This window comes from Neltuma alba, unplaced genomic scaffold, assembly GCF_004799145.2.
Source record: "Neltuma alba isolate B1F8T4 unplaced genomic scaffold, ASM479914v2 tig00010802_pilon, whole genome shotgun sequence".
Taxonomy (NCBI): Eukaryota; Viridiplantae; Streptophyta; class Magnoliopsida; order Fabales; family Fabaceae; genus Neltuma; species Neltuma alba.
The window spans coordinates 8,559-27,640 of NW_021635616.1; the positions used below are offsets into that span (position 1 = coordinate 8,559).

General features: G+C 39.2%; 2 protein-coding genes across 4 annotated transcripts; one reads left to right on the forward strand and one right to left on the reverse strand.

Annotated features, from left to right (window-relative positions):
- Window positions 1-6,181: 6,181 nt before the first annotated feature.
- On the forward strand, window positions 6,182-8,161 carry LOC114759160 (histone H2A variant 1). 3 transcript variants are annotated; one of them, XM_028948262.1, is made up of 3 exons: window positions 6,182-6,242; window positions 6,729-6,849; window positions 7,502-8,161. In XM_028948262.1, the coding sequence occupies exons 2-3, from the start codon at window positions 6,736-6,738 to the stop codon at window positions 7,796-7,798; spliced, it is 411 nt and encodes a 136-aa protein (XP_028804095.1). In that variant the 5' UTR covers window positions 6,182-6,242; window positions 6,729-6,735; the 3' UTR covers window positions 7,799-8,161. The 3 variants fall into 3 exon arrangements, with proteins under 3 accessions (XP_028804095.1, XP_028804093.1, XP_028804094.1); XM_028948260.1 differs by lacking the exon at window positions 6,182-6,242 and adding an exon at window positions 6,474-6,549; XM_028948261.1 differs by lacking the exon at window positions 6,182-6,242 and having other exon boundaries at window positions 6,602-6,849.
- Window positions 8,162-11,338: 3,177 nt separating this feature from the next.
- LOC114759273 (protein LONGIFOLIA 1-like) lies at window positions 11,339-15,112 on the reverse strand. Its single transcript, XM_028948432.1, has 4 exons — window positions 14,866-15,112; window positions 13,281-14,756; window positions 12,991-13,180; window positions 11,339-12,414 (listed from the first exon to the last, which is right to left on the reverse strand). The coding sequence occupies exons 1-4, from the start codon at window positions 15,013-15,015 to the stop codon at window positions 11,837-11,839; spliced, it is 2,394 nt and encodes a 797-aa protein (XP_028804265.1). The 5' UTR covers window positions 15,016-15,112; the 3' UTR covers window positions 11,339-11,836.
- Between the last annotated feature and the right edge of the window lie 3,970 nt (window positions 15,113-19,082).

The window sequence follows — 19,082 nt, forward strand, 5'->3', positions numbered from 1 at the left end:
CTCTTATAATTAGGATCAGAGGTAGTATTAAAGAAATATTATCTCCAGTCCTTGATATAAGACCTCATTTGACTTTTATTTTGATCATAATTATAAAACTTCAATCCACTCTATCTCTCATATTTATGTATTTTTTCTCAAGGTAGTTCCTCTAATAATGATAGGTCTAGCCAATAAACTTGATTAGTAAGGATATTTTAGAAAAAACAACATATATTCATTACAAATAACTAACCTAACTAAGTTCTTTAATCTCTCAAAATTAGTCAACTGGGTCTTATAATTATGTTGGAAAATGGTACCTAAAACCACTGTTTTGCTGATCCAATTTATGTTGTAAGGAAGTCACAAGGCCAATAGTTATCTTACGCAGCGTACTAAATTATAAAGAAAATTATAATGAAATCTCAATATAAAAAAATAATTTCAAACAAGTCCCAATAACAGGTTAGAAGTTGTTATTTTTCTACTTTAAGATTTGTCATTACCGCTATGTTTGGTACGGGATTTTTGGAGGGGAGGGGAGGGGAGTTGCTCCCCTCCCCTTGTTTGGCTGGTGTAATTTTTTAGGAGGGGAGGGAAGCCCCTCCCCTTCCCTCGTTTGGTTAAGATGTTTTTTAAAGAGGGGAGGGATTCTTCTCCCCTCCTCTTCCCTTCTAGCCTCCCCTCCAAAAGTGGGGTTTTTTGGAGGGGAGATGAGAGATAATATTTTAATTCCTTATATACCCTTTTGATTTGTTAACCTCTAATTAGTCGTAAACATTTCTACATAAGAGAGTTTTTTTGAGCATCTAACAAGAGGTCATTAAGATAATTGTCTACAAAATTAGTGAGCATTTGTAAACTTTTTTTTTTTCTTCTTCTAATTCCAAGAGGTTGTTGGTATTTTTTTTCACCTTCAAAGTCTTTTCTTTGATTGAAATCTATCACTCATGACTTTTTATCTTGATATTCTATAAGTGTGTGACTATGTCTTGTAAATCAAAATTGGTGAATTGTATTATATATATATATAGTTATATCTTAACAAAATAAAAAAGTGACAAAATTCATTTAAATTTTATGAGGTTAAAATAGTCAATTTTTATTAGAACAAAATAAGGTATTATTAAAATTACTCCCTCCCCTCCCCTCCAATCAATCCAAACAGGAGATCATTAGAATCCCTCCCCTCCCTTCCTCTTCCCTTCCCTCCCCTTTGTAGCTACCCTCCCCTTTCTTCCCCTCCCCTCCCCTTGATTAAAATCCCTCCCCTCCCCTTCTCTCCATCGAGCCAAACATAGCGTACATGCTGTTTAGAATGTTATTGAGACTTTTTAATAATTATGTTTCTTTTTTCAGACTTGATTGCAATGCTCATTAAATTAAATTAATCACAACGTCAACCAACAATAGATAACTATGCGGTAAGAATATTATCCTCTCATTTTTTCTTTCAAGACTCCAAATCAGTCCTTGCCAGACTGTTAATTGAGTAGCAAGCAATAAATACTTTTTGACATTTATAATCAGTCAAGAGAAATTTAGTTAAACACAAGAAATTACCAGAATGTTTGAAATGCCCAGAAACATTTTTAAAAAGTGTTTTTACATAAATTAAAATAGACTTAATTATTTCATTTATTATAAAATTATTTTTAAAATTATGATTTGATTTTTATCCAAATATTCTCTAACATCTTGCTAATATGACACTATTCTCATAGCGTAAATAGGGGTGGCTATTTCAAATGTTCCTCATGCCTGAGTGATACGCAGTTATCGCCGCCTCGTGACTGATCATAGCCCCATCAGAGCCTCCCCCCCTTTTTGTTTCCCCCCTTTGAATGGCATCAAAAGCTTTTCTGCTGGTTGAAATTTAGGGACGAAGAGCATTCGAATCTTCTTGCCGTGACGATGCAAGCCCCCGTGCTAAAAAACTTTCCTAATTCAATGACATCTCTCGTAAAAATGCTTATTCTTATCTGTCAAAGGTGCTGAAGTTATTTCTTTTATGAATCTTTTTATGATTTTGTTTAATTAAAAAGACAGGCATCATCCCCCTACGTACAGGAGAAAAGCAGTTCTAACCCGTGACAAGCAGGAATGAAGCTTATGATCATCACATTATAAGGTTATTAATTAGCATGAAATTTTTAATTATTGGCCCCTTTACTGGCTGGCTTCTAGATCCGTCCCTCCTTGAGTACTTGTGTATCTGTCCGATCATCATCACTTGCGGGTTTTGCAGGCTGTCTGGTTTTAAAAAAAGAAAAAAAAGAAGTATTTTTTTTTATTTTTTTACATATACCATAAAATTGTGCATAAAACCATGATTTGGTTTAAAATACCCTAATAAACAGTACTTTTGTTTTGACAGTGCGGTGTTATTGTGCCATTCCTCATTTCCTCGTTCCTCTTCCCCTCGCATCCCTCTCTATTTTTATTTTGTTCTGCCGCTTTTGCTAGACGCTTCTAAAGTTAGATTTGCTTATCAGCTCATGTTGCGGCAAAGGGATACAAAAATCTTTGATTCAGACAAATGGAAGGCGGACGAAGAGGAAGGAGGAAGCGTGGGCCATAGGCGTGGATTCGCAGTGCCATCAGTGGAAAACTGAAAATACGAACAACGTCGAGATCAAACAGTGCCATCATCGACAGGTTCTTCCTCTCTTCTCTCAGAGCTTCTATCCAATTCACACCGTCGAAGAGAGATGGAAGCCAGAGTCCTACCGCTTTCGGTCGCATGAAGAAAAACGCACACGAGTACAAAGTCTCGAGTCTATTCTGAATAGGCGTGGGATATATGGTAGTAAAATTCAGCGTCAGGGACACCATTTAATAAGGCTTTAGCTCCACCGACTCAACATGGAAAAGAATTATCCTCACTTTATGCATTTGTCCGTTTCTTTCTTCTCCGTCATCAAAACAGCTTTTTCTGTTCGTATTTTTTCAGCAATACAATTTCACCCGAGAGAAAAAGTTTGACATCTCCATAAGCAAATTGCACTGGCCTCTCCATTGCACTTTACGCTGTGTTTGGCTTGATAGAAAGACAGAAAAGAGAGGCATTTCAATGGAGGGAAGAGGAAGGCAGGGGAAGGAAGGAGAGAGGAAGGAAAGAGAGAAGAGGGAAAGAATATTAATAATCTTTTATTTAAATTGATTGGAGGGGAATGAAGGGGAGGCATTTTAATGATACCTTATTTGACATAAGAAGGGAAGGGACGGGAGCTATTCGAAAATTAACTATTTTATTCTTATAAAATTTAAATAATTTTTTTTATTTTATCAACACGTATGAAGCAGTTTATCAACTTTAAAAAAATATTAGGTTGTGCTTTTGCCACAACCACAACCTACTGAGAAAAACAAAACAGAAAAATTGAAATCAAATTTTTTGTCATAATGTTATTCGTTGATTCTGCTGGTTTCAAAAGAAAAATTATATTTTTAACATTTTTTATCTTTTATTTCTTTTTTTTAAATTTTTAACTAATTAAAATATTTTTATTATCTAACTTAAGTTAATATTACTATATATTGACTTTTTAAAAAATATTTTAATTCTTCATTGTTTCTTTTTTTTTGTCCCAATGATTTGTATAATTTTTTTTTTTTAAGCAAAACAGTTTGATTTTTCTAGTTGAATTGTTGAATATAAGAGGAGGATGGAGTTGAATTGATTAGAGCTATTGAAATTATAAGATTGAAAGAGAAGCGTAGAATGAAAGGGTCAAAGAGAGGATAAAAGAGAAATTATATTATTTTACTAATACTAGTTATAAAATTAAATATTTTCTCTCTTATCTCCCATCCAAAAAACCTTATTTTTAAAGGGAAGGCTAAGAAGAAGAAAGGAGGGAATGGAAGCCCTTCCCATCCTTAAAATTTCTTCAGCCAAATGAGGGGACGGGAGCGGCTCTCTTCCCTCTATTAAAAAATACTCCAACCAAATAAGGGGAGGGGACTGAAAATCCTGTACCACATAATGTTACTTTGCCACTCTGTATAAAAACCCATTTATCTAATCGTTCATATTAATTTTTTTAAATTCAAAATACTCTTCACTGATATTATCTTGGTCTTGGATGTATGAACTAAGTGAGAAGTTGGTTTTAATGTTAAAAATATAACATCTTAATCTATTTTATTTCACAAATAAATCACTGCTTGCGTCCAGCTTAGGCTAGAGACATGTAATGGATTGAGATGTTTGGGTTGGTATAACAATCATGATTGTGTTGTCCGGTAATGTGGGTTAAAATGGCCAGGCCCATAGACCATCCCGAGCCATCTTGCCAGTGAAACATCAATCAATCACTGTTATTTTGGACCCTGGGGAGAAATCACTTTTGTTCTTTTACCTTCACTAGTCTTGAGTCTTCCTCCTCAATCCATCCTCCATTCCAGGGTTCGCGTCGCTTTCAGGTCTATTATTTTTCCAGATCAACATCGTATTCTCACCGGACTAATTCACCATTACGCAGGTATCTTGCCTCATCAAAACTCCAGAAAAGCCACTTAAATTTTATATGTTAGTCTAAAAAGAAAAGGACAGAAACATTAGTTTAATTTTCTACATGCTTTAGCACCGGCGGGGCCACGGATGAGCAGTTACGCTTAGACGCGCTTGTGTCCCATCAATGGCAACAAAAAGCAAAGGCTTAGATATCAGAGAGCATATGTTGGGCTTTATCGAGGATAAAGCGAGATGACGCGTTCAAAATTTTCTTGTTCTCTGCCCTGTTTATTAGGATTTGATACTGAAAGGACTGAAGAAGCATATAGAGGATGAGAAGCTACGAGGGTAATAAGGGCACGACACAAGCGAGAAAGAGAAAGAAACAGGGGAAGAAAAAGGTGAAAGCAACATGTTAAGGGGTCAAAAAATGCGGGTTGGCCTGGCCCCATGTACTGGTACTATTTATTTGGAAACAGAGTTGGCGGTTGAGCCTAGGGCATTCATTTCTGCAAGTCTTGTAGGTAGAGCGTGTGAGTGAAAGTTAAGTCGCGGAAAAGAAAAGTGAAAAAGCAAAAAAATGAAAAAAAAAAAAAAAAAAGGAGAATGGGTGGAAAAAGCATCTAAATTCACGAATGGAAGTGGAAATTGGAACAGTTGGCGGGTTTCCCGAGGAGAAGAACTGTTCAATGAAATTGAGTGCTTACTGTGGTCCCGTGAGTTTTCCGTCTCTATGCCATTTAGTGGCATATTCCCCAACCCATCTTAACGTTGTTGTCCGTTTTCCCAGCCTAACAGGATTCACTCAAAAAGACTTTGCAAACCATCTCAAATCACCATGCCGCAACATTTTTTCTATTTTAAGGATTTTTTTTCACTTTTTTTCTATTATTTGCATTACACAGTTAAATTGATACTACCTTCGATTTTTAATATAAAAGTTAATTAATTAATTTTGATATATTAGGAACATTTGTTAAGTTAATTATTTATTATAAATAGGTGTTATTCTTCTTTAATTTTTTTTGGGCTAATCATGTACTACCTCCGATTCTAATTATAAGATCTCGTTTATAAACTATAATTAAGATCTTGTAATTAGCACAGGAAGTAATATATTAGCTATAACTACTTTAACATGCTAATCACAACACGTCAAATTAAACGATTAGGCATGCTTCATTTCAACGTCAACTTCCCGTGCGCTTGCAGGCGCTTTACTTTAGCTTCAGTTTCCGCGTTCCTTTCACCTTGAGGAGAGCATCTTTCTTTCTTTCTTCTTGTTTTTTTTTTTGTTTTGTTTTTTAAGCCAATTGTTTCCTAGTTTTCTTCCTGTATCAGACAAATGATGCATCCCGCGACAAACAACAAACCGCAATAGTACTACAGTGTAAGAGTTTGAAACAAACAAGGGAACGAATCTCCAACAAACACTGGGTTTCGTAGGGGGCTTTATAGTCAGCTCTGTATCTGGGTTTAGCCCACCACCGGGTGGAATTGCTTTTGGGCTACCCATATTCAGCCTGGATTATTTGGGCTTCTAAATATGGGCAGTATAGGCAAAAGGAAAAGCCCAGTCTTACCAAAAAGTCAAAAGCGTCAAATTAAAATATTTTGCAATTCATGATGGATTGTTCAATTCCCACGCGAGTGACCGCCATTTCTTGTGACCGGATTCCGCATTAAATGTTCGCACATCCCAACCTAAAGTCAAGTCATAACGCACCAATTATCTTAAATTTCTTCCCCAGTCTTCCTCTCCACACTTCATTTTTCCTCTTTCGTCTCCCACCACTAACAGGTATTTCTCTGATTCTCTCTGTTTGTTGCTTCGAAGAAACATGTCTATGGGCGTTGGATGTTAGCCAACCCCTTTTTTTTCCCTTAAAAAAAATAAAATCGTCCACTCACTGTTCCCGGCTGTCACATCACACGCGTTTCCATCCGGCTGTCGTCACTTCACTAGCCCTAAAATATGACCAAGCTGGAATCTTCAAAACGTTTGTCTCCTGTTTTTTTCTTGATTTTGTCCTTTGGTTTGTTTTCCAGTCTTCCTTTCGTGATTCCCCTCTGCGGAGAGTTATTATTCAGTAAACACCTTATCTATTGTATGTTTTGTATTTTTCTTGATTTTGTATACTCCGCGATAGTTTTGTGTTGTTGTAACTCGTTCACTTTGCCCCTTTATTCCCCCGAAATCTGCCTATGCTGCTCTGTTTTCTTAATTACTATTATTTCATCTCGGTTCTTCCCAAGTTCTGAAATGGCCTGTCTACTTAATCTGCAGGTAGGAAATGGCGGGAAAAGGCGGGAAGGGTCTTCTTGCTGCGAAAACCACGGCCGCTAACAAGGACAAAGATAAGGATAAGAAAAAGCCGGTTTCCCGTTCATCCCGTGCCGGAATCCAGGTGACCCACATCTCTCCCACCGTTTCATTCTATTTGGACGTCTATGTTATAATAAATCGCTGACGTCGAGTAACACCTTGCTTTAATTGTTGCTAATGGCTAACAGTGTTCAAATGATTGGTTGTGTTTTGTCCACGGACCCAGATCTAGTTATACTTATCCTCTGTCATTCAAAAAAACAAGAAAGTTATGCTTATCCTCTTTCCTACCTTTTCAACGTGTCCCACTCTCAGTTGTTGCTCTTCCTCTGTGGAGGAACGCGACCATGCCTAGAGTTTATCAATAATTAAGAAATCTTGGTTTGATGCTGCCCAACGCAAGTAAGATTTAGGGAAATAATCCTTGATGTGTTCGAGCGCAGTATAGTTTTCTAGCAAGATTACTTCCTGGAAGCATTGTTATCGTAGAGATAGTTACATTTTTAATGTAAGTTTTAAATGCCAAAATTCAGACTCAGCACGCTTAGATGTCAAATCAGGGCAAGGCAATGGTTGTAGGCATGTAGATTACCATCTTAGATTGTAACATTCGACACCAAAAGAATATTGAGGCAGCGTTAAATCAGAGTATCAAATTGGGACTGTCATGATTGACTAGAATGCTTTCATGTCTGTTTGCTCGAGTTGACGAAATTGGCATGGGTGGGTTTCAGTTTCCAGTGGGTCGTATTCATAGGCAGCTGAAACAAAGGATCCAAGCGAATGGTCGTGTTGGTGCCACCGCTGCAGTTTATTTGGCGTCAATTCTGGAATATCTGACAGCAGAAGTTCTTGAGCTTGCTGGAAATGCGAGCAAAGATCTCAAGGTGAAGAGGATCACGCCCAGGCACTTGCAATTGGCTATAAGAGGAGACGAAGAGCTAGACACTCTGATTAAAGGGACCATTGCTGGCGGTGGAGTTATCCCTCATATCCACAAATCCTTGATCAACAAAACTTCCAAAGAATGAGCACCTTGCTTCTCATTTCACTGTTAGGTAGTAGTGGTTGCTGTGTAGGGAAACTTGACTGGTTTGATTAGAACTGAATGTTAGAATGTATATGGTCGGTGTTTTTGGATTTGTTTAGTTTAACTGTATGGAGTCTGTAGGAGATTTGGAGCGCTCTTGAATCATGAATTCTTCCTTTTACTTGAACGTAAGATAGTGGTGGCCATTTATTAAGGACGTAGCCTGTCCGTAGTTCATTTAACCTTCGCAAATCTCAATGCGTTAGCTTCTTTCTTAGAATTCAAGCAACGCAAGGAGGAGGGCGTCCTTCAAGAAATTGCTGAAATGTTTCCCGAGGTTCTGCAACGGCCTTGTCTAAATTAACAGTTTCTTCAGCTCCTGAATGATTCATTATTGTTTGGTTTGATATTACTCGCATTCTAGGAGTTGAGTCCTCGTCATCCACGATGGCCCGAGAATGTCTGCTACTCTGCGCCTTTATATAGTACTCCTCCGGTCCTTATTATAAGATCCTATTGACTTTTTATTTGGTCCTAATTATAAGACCCCAATCCATTTTGTCTCTTATATTTATGCATTTTTTCCAAAATAATCCTTCTAATAATGATAGTTTTAGTCAATATACTTAATTAGCAAGGATATTTTAGGAATGACAACACTTATTTATTATAAATAACCAACTTAACTTACTTCCTTAATCTCCTCAAATAAGTCAATTGGGTCTTATAATTAGGATCGGAGGAGTACTATCTCTGTTTTTAAATATAAGATTTTGTTTGACTTTTATTTTGGTTTTAATTATAAGATTTCAATTCACTTGTTTTTTATATTTATATATTTTTTCTTAAAGTAGTTTTTTAAATAATAATAGTTATAGTCAATATATTTGATTAGTAAGGATATTTTAAGAAAGACTGTTTATTTATAACAAATAACTAATTTAATTTATTTTTTTGATCTATTCAAATGAATGAACTAGTTCTTATATTTAGGATTGGAGATAGTATATAAAATAAATATGTTAAGGAATTTGTCTTGATTTATAAGAAAAAGTGTTTTTAAAAAGTATTTCTGGACACATCCGAAGACCCAAAATCAGAGAGAAAGAACAGTGAGATTTGTGTTGATAATGAAGCTTTGCACTGTTTATTTACCCGAACAGTTTGACTAAATGAACAACCAATCTTGATGACTCAATAATTAAATTCAACTATCATACACGTAAGCTAAACTAACCTAAATGAGATAATTGCGCACTTTCTCTAAGTAATAACATTGAATTCCTCGAAAACCGAGCGAGTGAACCAAAAAAATTGTAGCAAAAAGAAAAGTTAAAAAAAAAAAGAGGCAAGGGAATGATTTTCTTATGTTAGGCCTCTCCGGAAAGGATCGCTTTTGTCTTATAATGGTAAGGCCCAAAGTAGAGATTTTTTCCCCACTACATTTTTTGGGGTTTCCAGATAGGTCCAAATTACAAAGTCCTTTTCGAAGCGCTTCGAATATTGATTCGGCCCAGTACTGTCTTTGATGCCCAGCCGAAAAGCTGTTTTTGTATCATACCCGTCTCTGACTTCTTCCATTTCAATTCCAGCACGGCGTCTTTTCAAATTCCTTATTTAGTTGAATCGAAGTTAAATTGTTTTTTCATTTTTATGAAAGCTCGTGGCAAAATTGTAACAAAAAGGTCGGACAGGGCATTCAATATATACTGAATCAAGCATGAACGGGGGTAAGGAATAGGGCTTGGCGAAGAAGCTTTCGCCATTAATGAACAAAAGAAGGAGACAAGAGTGAAGATGGAAGCCAGCGAGGACAAGGATTGGACAGATTTAAATGAGTATTTAGATGAAAAGAAGCCAACTCATAGGGATTGAGAGAGTAAGAGAGAGAGAGCAGAGAGCAGAGAGCAGAGGCATGTGCTTCTGCAACTCCACCCATCCACGTCTGGAAACACACATGCTTTGCTAGGTTTGTGCCCTTTCCGGATGACAGACGACCCCTCTCCCTCTTGTTTAGGAGCTTAGCTTCTTGTGCTTTTTTAATGCAGATTGTTTGGCTGGGGATTAATAATGTGCAATCACAACCCTACGGACCCACTCGAGAGGAAAAATCACTTGGTTGTTTCTGGGAATTGTGGGGGTCCTGTCCCTGAACAGACCCTACCACCAACGTAGCCCCTGGCTGGGCACATGAATGATATTAGAATGATTCCAGAACAGTACGTAATCCCATAATTGAGGAAAGAAAGAAAAGAAGTGAACAGAGAGGAAGAATTATATTATCGGGTATCCGTCAAGTGTTAGCTTCTCATACCACATTGAGATCCCGTTTGAGGTTTCATGAAGCCCATCCACCTGCTGGTGTCATTATCCAGTCGCTGGTACCAATCATGCAAATTTTTGGACCCCTTCGCATTTTGCACGCCGTTCAACTGCTTGCTTCAATTTGTTTGTTCTAATAAAAGGGGATATTATTAGTTGGGAGGTGAAAGAGATATGTACATATGTTATTTGCGCAGAGAGAGAGAGAGAGAGAGGATAGGAAGATAACGAACTGATCTGCGCATGAAAAGCAAAGGAGCATGTGGAGAGGGCAGTGAAGGTCAATTCAAAGCGTGCTTGGAGGATGATACATTACACGCTATTTGTGGAGCAGGAGTACCTGTTATAAGCATGACATGTTGACAGGGAGAGTAGGGTCTGGGGAGACACAAAGGACCCAGATTCATTATAAATCCTTATCCATGCCTCTCTTGCTATTAGTATTACTGTTTCCCAATCCATACCCTTAACTAACTACTCATTTCTTGTTCTGTGCCCACTGCCCGCCTCGCTTCAAACCGATCTTCTTATGATTAATCCCATGGCACTTGCATTTTATTTAGTGTAGAATGGTTTTTTGTTATATTCATTTCATGGGTTTGGATGGGTGAGGCGAGAAGAGCTATTTATTGAATGACAAAGGAAGAAGAATGACGCATCCTTTAAACGAAACGAAATCCATCTGTCGCTTCAAGTGAAGTGAGCCTCTCACGCATCAAAAACGGCTGCATCCCGTTCCCTTTATAATTGCTCAAGTGCCTTTGCTGTTCCCTTTTTCTCACACTTTTGTGGGACCCTCCTATCTCTCTCAAACCAAACATTTCACAAATCACGCAACATTAATAATTTACATTGTTCTCAGCTGTACTTTTCAGAGGTAATCTTTCAGATAAAAAGTCTGCTCTTTAAATATTACCCCCCAACTGAATTACTAAATGATGGTTAACGCTGGTAGAGCGTCAATTGAGCACCGAAAATCGTCCAACTAATTTGCCTTTTTAGATGATGCTGTTTAAATGTTTTGGGAGAAAATGCAATCTGCCACGTGTGATCATGAACTATTTCACTGCGGACTCCTGTCGATGATTGAGATAAAACAACATATAAAACAGTGAAATTGAACTTTCTTGCCAGTCATCCAATGAATTAATTGGCCAATAAGAAAGGGCATTATACTGGATTCCAGTTTCGGGACCATTTTAAAACGGTGAAAATATAATTACGTAAACAGACATTGATAGATCTAATCTCAACATATTCCGACTAACAAGTTTCGGGATTTTTTTGCAACCTTTTCATGCAAGGTTGAATGAAAAACACAATAAAAAAAAAAGGCGATGGAAGCGTTTCCGCATTATTCGTTTGGAAAGGAACATTCGGCGAGATACCGGGGGGCGGGGGTCACAACTCACAGCTTTGGCCAATTACCAGCCACTCCCCATAGAATTATAGTAAATGCCATCTTTATTTATACCCAAATAAAATAGTCATCCTTCGGTCTGCCTAGATTTCAGCTTCCAAATTCCTAATTCCTTCACTAAAAAAGGGAATAAAAAATGATTAGGCGGAGGAAAAGCGAGCAACGCAACCAAAATCGACCCCTTTTCTTGTTCTTCATCTTTTTCTTTTTTTGGTGTCTTTTCTTTCTTTTCTTTTTTTAAATATTTTTCCGGGGGATTTTAGCTTTTCTTCATTCCCTCGCATTCCTAATCCGATTTCAAAACACCAATTTCCTACGAAGGGCGGAGAGCCTGTTAGATGATTGGGCGAGATCTCGTATGGTTTCGCCGATGAGATCCTTGAACACGAGACGTTCGATGTCTAGAACCACCTCGCCCATCTCCACTGGGCATTCTCCCCATCCATTCATGCCGTCCTCCGCCAGATCCTTCCTTAGCACGCCGCATATTACGTCGAACAAGTCCTCTGATTCCTCCTTCTCTCTTCGGATCCGCCGGAACTCTGACCATATTCTCTGCAACAACGGTGTCTGCCCAATCCACGAAATTGCCTTCCACGGCGGAAGTTGTTTATTCCGCTTCAGGATTTCGTGTATGGTGTCGAAGATGAGTCTTCTTTGGAGGGTGGAAGCTTTGGAGGTGTCATTCCCCTTGAGATACTGCTGCTTTTCCAGTAATAGGAAAATGTCGCTGTCTTCGGGCAAGTAATTGGAAGCTCGCAGGATTTCCGACACATAAACGAAGTCGTAATCCTCGGATGTCTCCTCCGATTTGGCTCCTCCCATGAAACCCATGGCTGCACTCCACATGTCGTCCTCTGACTCGGCGGGTTGTTCTGTAATGAACAGAGAAATAGCATTAACAACACCGACAACGCCTAAACGAAAATACTCCGATGCTTGACATAGAATTGGAGTGGCCAAATATGCTCACATTCAGCTAGTATATTACTGTCAAGTGTCAATCGCCCATGTTTTATATTGTACAGGAACAGTTATTACTACACATGATACACTAGTTCTTTTATTCCTTATTAAGAGTTGCTTTTTGCCTTCTTGCGTTGCGTATGTAAGTGAATTAGAATTACAGTGGCCGGACGCATGTGAAGTGGTAGCTTCCAATTAATTTGCTCATTGACTCCTGAGTCCTGAGTGGGGATATGACGGACCACACCCCGCACATTTTGACGTAGTCAATTAACCAACCAGAATCACCCACGTCGGAAAAGGAAAGTAGACCGTAGGTGTAGCTCTGTCCTTGGAAAGGGAAAGAGGAAGCATATAAACTAGCTGGCTACGGGGGTAGCAGACGTCACCATAGAGTTCAAGACAAATGCAAAATCTAGAAAATTAACGCTTTTATTTTAAATACACAAGACGCTGAACCACAAGCAATTATGAATGTCGCTCACCTCTGTAATCAATGCACCGCTTCATGACTGGAGATGGTGATGAACACTCGTCCTTGTCAAAAGACGAGTCCAGCACTGAGACTGGGCTCGGCTGCAACTCGCTCGCAGTTATTTCGGCTATGCTGTGCAGCAGCTTATCACACCTCTCCAATAGATTTCTCCCTTCCTTGTACTCCTCCAACTTGCATCTCTGCACAAACATAATTTACCCATCTAAATTCAGTTTGACTCAGCATTTTTACCACAAAATGACAATGCTCAATTCATGAATAAATTGTCGCTAACTTTACCTCTGTATCTGTCTGCGAAGACGTGCTAATGCTGCTCTCCGAGATGGTGGATGATTCATCCTCTGCTATACTCAACTCCTTATCCTTCTCGTAAGTCTCAGCCACCGGTTTTCTCATTCTCGGCGATCTATTCGTCACTTGCTGATGGGGTACATTCCTTCTTGAACCTAATTTTGGGGAATGAACCGGAGAGATTCTTCTCTGACCAACAGAGTCATTCCCTTTCCTCTGTTCCTCCGTGTTCGTTAGCCTGTTCCGGCTTGGGCTCTTCACACTGCTCTCGCTGCGAGTGGGCAAGCTCAAGTTTCTGACTCTGGATTGATTTCGTGCATTCCGATTCAACTCAGGCCTTTCACGCCTAGGGCTCACCGTGGGAAGAGTCTCGTTGGCATGATTCAGGTTACCCCGAGCTCGAGGACTTGATCGAAAGCTCGAGGGTGGAGAGTCGCTACCAAACCTTCCAGCTCGATTCCATGAAGTTGGAGATCTTGCTGGCTTCATCACGACAATCGGGGATTCGTTCGCTGAGATGCTCCCGTCGAACACGAAGTTCCTCTGGTTAGCTTGAGACAATGATTTCCTGGAATGCAGCAGACCTTTCAGCTGCAGAGCCTCGAGGATATGCTTGAGAGTCTCGAGATCCTTAGATGGCTCATCGATTCCTCTCATCTTCAACCTCTTCTCAATCTCCCCGTAGATTGATACAGTATGCTTTGGCTCGGGGAAAAAGTCAGCGGAATCAAAGAAACTCTTCTTTTGTCCTATTCCCCTGGGAGGAGCTTTTGCAGGCTCTGTCTTGCCATTTCGTACAGCAAATTCTTTTGGATCTGCCCGTCTGATATTGTATACACGACGATTGTCGATGGCTGCTGCATGGTCCCTGGATACATTGCTGGAAATGTTAACCTGAGAATTTGACTGCTGCTGTAACTGCTTTCGCTGAATATTGTTACTGTCAAAGTAACGATGCTGGAGCAGATCTCTGCTGACTCTGGACTCAGAAGCGGATCTTCGGAGCTCAGCATTCTTCACCGGCTCAGGATCCGAATCAGGTAAAGATTCCAGGCCCATGAGCCTGGCTATCACGCTGGTCGATCGACGCTGTTTCTCACTATCACTGTCCGCAGCTTCAGCCAGGTTCTCACATCGATTGGCCGATAACATTGTAGAACTCGTTCGGATCTCCCTGGGATGTAGCGTGCCTTTGGCGTCCACCACTGCTCTACTGTCCAAAGATAGCCTGGGAGCTTCTCTGGCGAACTTCCACGAAGACCTCGTGCCTTCCTTGAATTCAAAAACGGGAAGAGGAAGAGGCACGTTGGTTTGAGATTGGGGGGCCGGAGACTGGGGCTCCCTGGAGGGACTCTGTTTCACACGGTCGGGCGATGGTGTTGATCTCGGTGGCTGCGCCTCTACTTCCCTGCATTTAGCCGGGGAGGCAGCAAAGCTAAGCGGTTCCGGAGGCGAATTCGCCGCCTGCAAGGGACGGGACGATACAATAAGGGCAGATGCGAAGCAGTTAGAGAACACGCGGAAGTAGAAAGAAGCGAGAAACTAAAAAGAAGAAAGAAGAAGGAATAGTTACATGGGAGGGGGGAAGTCGCTTGGTGGAGTAGATGCGCCTGCCGGTGAGTATCTGGTGGCGATCGAAGATGTGAAGGAAGCCAGCCATGCAGCCCATTTGCTTCTCAAACTGCTTCTCGAGGTTCTGGTCATGGCCGAAGCCCGTCGTCATGTTGGCGGATATCGGGTTGGTAGTGTTGAGAGAAGCGTGAAAACGTCACAGGGAAGCCTCCATGTTCACATTCCGCTTTGTAGCAGGGGGGGGTTACTCTGAGACTCCCGCTTTTGTGGGTCTTTAAAAGGGGAGGGTGGAAGCAATTAATTAAAGGAGGTGAGGAAGGAGTGCGGGGAGAGAAGAAGCGTGAGGGGAGAAAAGACCATAATGGCCTCGAGAATATGGAAAATGACGAACGTGTGCTTGTGGCGTGGGGAGTGAGCATTTATTAATAATTGGGGATGAAATGTAGAAACGCAGAGAAAAGCGCGCGCCCACTGAGTTGATAGAGAGGAGCACTTTTTTTCGAAAGGGGAGAGGTTGCCGCAGGGGCGCTCTTTTTCTTTTTTTTGGTTGTAATGGTTTGGGGATGGGGAGATGCGGCAAGAGAGAATAAGAGCACCGCGGGGCGTGGCCTCTCTACGAGTCGTGTCCCCGTAATGAGCGTCCAACCCCTCGAATTGTGAGCCTTTGAACGAACGCATCTCATGTGCAGTCACTTCAGAAACAACACATCCTGGCCCTCCATCCGCTTATCCCCCATGACATTGCTGACATGTACCATTCAAAACATGCTATCCCAGCACCCACGAGGCAGCTGAAATCATTTTGGCCCCTCCCTCCCCGTAACGGAATGCCATGCCTCCCGTACTCGCAGGCTGCTACGTCCTCTATGTTTTTTTTCTTAATTTTTAAAATAAAAACAATAAGTGGTATCAAGCTCATATCCTCCTGCTTAAAGTAACAATCATATCATCATCATATGCTACAAACTCATTGGCATGTGTTCCTCTTTTCACTTTGAACAGATAGAAAAGCGGTGGAAGGCGTTGGACGTGAGGGACGGGAAAGGACAAGATGAACCGCTTATGGAGGCTTGTAATATTGGAACTCCTGCTGCTCCTTCATTCATTCATTCATTTCTTTCCCTATTTTTAAATTTCTCCCCAAAACAAACATATTTCACTCTCTCTCCTCCGTAAATCATCCTCAAGGGCGCCAAAATAAAATTCAAAGGCTTTGCCGCTTGCTCGCTAGTTACATCCATCCACTCCTATGTGGGATGCAGTATTATTTTGTCACTCTTGCGCGAGATCGGTGGGTTGGGCGAGTCAGAGTCCCCGTCTCATCTATGCGCACCACATACTTTTCCCACCTTGACGTTAAATCTAAACTACATATATATACACACTATTTCCTATTCCTAACATAAGAACTAATTTGGTTTTCAATTTAGTCTTAAATATAAGATTTCAATATGTTTTATTTCTCATGTTTATCTATAAGATAGTTATTATAGTTGTTGTACGTATTAAAGGTTTTATCAAATGATACGTGGTTAGCAAAGATATTTTTAAAAAAAAAACACATTTATTTATTACAAATAACTAATTTAATTAATTTTTTTTAATCTGCTTAAACTAGTCAATTAATTCTTGTGTTAAGAACCACAAGTAGTACTAATCTCCTCTGTTTGTACCTCGGTTGTTTTTTTTTAAAGAGCATCATGTTGCCACAAAGCAAGTCCATGAATGTCCCTTAATGTGCATGCACATCACACATATAGTTAAATTGCAAACATACGTGCTCATTTTACACAGCTTCATCATATCCTAAATATGGTCTTTTTGATATAAGAGTTATATGACTACTTTGAAGATATTAAAAAATTAATTAAATTGATAATTTGTCATAAGTATACTCTAAATTATCATTTTTAATCATGTATTATCTTCGGTCCTTAATATAAAAATTAATTTACTAATTTCAGTAAATTAAAAAAAAAGTTAAGTTAGTTATTTGTAATAAATATGTGTTGTATTTTCTAAAATATCCTTATTAATCAAGTGTATTGGCTAGAATTACTATTATTATAAAATTGCCTTAAAAAAAAGATAAATATGAGAGACAAAATAAATTTAAATATTATATTCATGATCAAAATAAAAGTCAAACATGTTCTTGTATTAAGCATAAGAGGTAGTATATTGGATGACTGTAATTATCTTTTAGTGGAAATTTTTTTACAATTAATAGAGATATTTTGAAAAAATAAAATAAAAAACAAAGTCGGTTGATATATTATATTTAAAATCAAATCCATTCCTCAATTAACTTCTGTATCAAGGGAATAAAGTAGTATTATATTCTATCCATACCAACAGGAAAATTGAAAAAGATAAAAAAAAAAGAAAAAAAGAAGAGGGCTACCCTCTCTATGTTCTCCGGCTTCTTTTAGCATTTCCTCCGTTCATTCAGGCCATTTTTATTCTTAAGATCAGAAGAATCTTCCTTCTGAGAGAGTTAGTAGGGCCCGTCAATCAATGACTGTCATATACTAGTATACTACCATCTCCTCTTTTTCCCCGTCTATCTCTCTCCCTCACACACTAAATTTATCCGTTACGCTTGATCGGACTCAATTATGTTAGTCAGATATATACATGTACGCACACTGCCTCAATCCAGAAAAAGGACGTTCTCATCCACTTCGTCAATCATCTAACCCTACTTCTCTCACTTATACCTTGCTTCTCTTTCAATTTTCTCCCACCCCTCTCACGTGATCCATCATATGCATCCTCACCCACAACACAGTCATCGAAATTTTAAAAATCCAATTTTTATGATTACCGCAACGCACGTTAATTAATTGCTGTTAAGATATTGAGTTTGTGTTCCTTAAACAGCAAGCATATATATGGGAATGGCAGTAACTCTGTCAATTATCAACCAACTCCGTATCTCTGCAGCAAAGAAAATTTCCAGATGAACACATAAATGTTTCGATCTGCTAAATTAATCCCTCGTTTGGTTAGCATATCTGAGCGCCCTGTATAAACCAAAATGAATAAAAAGATGAAATTAAAGTCAGGACTCGAGGGCTCCCCGAATGGCAATAACGACAAGAGAAAATCCCGCGACTTGAGTCTTCACCATATGAATGGCTTATTCAACGTTATGTGCAATCAAATTCAATCAACCACTGTGCATGTATAAAAGGAAAAGCATAACCCTTTTGCATCTTGTGACCAACTGTTTAGTTTAGTATAATATAACACGAAACTGAGATATTGAAATAAAAGAAAAGAGAGTTGCGGGGGTCGAGCTGCAAATTCCATGTGGATTGTCTTCCATACAGCTCTTCTTCTCTGATGGCTCCACGTGATCCTACTCCCTCCCACTATCGTTCAAAGCCCTTCACTGTTTCTGGTGTTATTATTAACTATGATTGTTGTGAAATAAAAGCTAGCAGCACCACTTCCTTTTTCACCTTTTCTCTCAAATCACATGCGTCTCAGATCTGCGAACTCACTTTTAACTATATTTCATCATAACTGAAATCTAAACACGCCCTCCCAAATTACTGTTTTGACAAACTGTCATTTATTAGATTCATGGGGGCAGCATCACAAAAAGTATTTATATAATATATACATGTACGATTATGTATGAGAGGTCCCCATCATCCTCAATTTCCCATGTAGAACCTTGGTTATACGAATTCGGTAAGAGAGCTCAGATCCCAAACGCTGAGACACTCAATCTCATCTTCAATTGTCTCTCACCCACTTCATATATTCCCCTAATCTCCCAACCATCTGCTTTCACTCAAAATCCTCTCCATTCCCAACTTTACATAAAAAAAGATAACTTCGACATTAAATGACTTGCAAGAGATCACGCCAACTTGTGGGTTATGCCTCAAATCTCCAAGTTCAGTGTTTTCACGAAGATGTTGCTAATCCATTACAGGAAAGAGGAAATAATGCAGATAATAAGTGCATATGATAATTTATTTCAAGGCAAGTGTGCATATCCAAAAAGATACCCATATGGCGGGTGTGCAGAGTCTTTTCTGGGTATATTAATATTAATTGCAGAAATGTGGTGATTGGCAGAATTGGATTTGGCAATTCTGAATGACTCAGTCATGAAGGGGGTAATAGGATTCTGATTCCTCCACCTGTTCTGTGGTGCAGTAATCACTAGTTGGGCTTGGACCACTTTCTTGAAGACTATGC

Coding starts and splice junctions, on each gene's coding strand:
- LOC114759160 (XM_028948262.1), top strand. CDS start 6,736: ATGGCGGGAAAAGGCGGGAAGGGTCTTCTTGCTGCGAAAACCACGGCC. Junction 6,850..7,501: donor CATCCCGTGCCGGAATCCAG/GTGACCCACATC, acceptor GGTGGGTTTCAG/TTTCCAGTGGGTCGTATTCA.
- LOC114759273 (XM_028948432.1), bottom strand. CDS start 15,015: ATGACGACGGGCTTCGGCCATGACCAGAACCTCGAGAAGCAGTTTGAG. Junction 14,757..14,865: donor AGCGACTTCCCCCCTCCCAT/GTAACTATTCCT, acceptor CGTCCCTTGCAG/GCGGCGAATTCGCCTCCGGA. Junction 12,415..12,990: donor GCGGTGCATTGATTACAGAG/GTGAGCGACATT, acceptor TGTTCATTACAG/AACAACCCGCCGAGTCAGAG.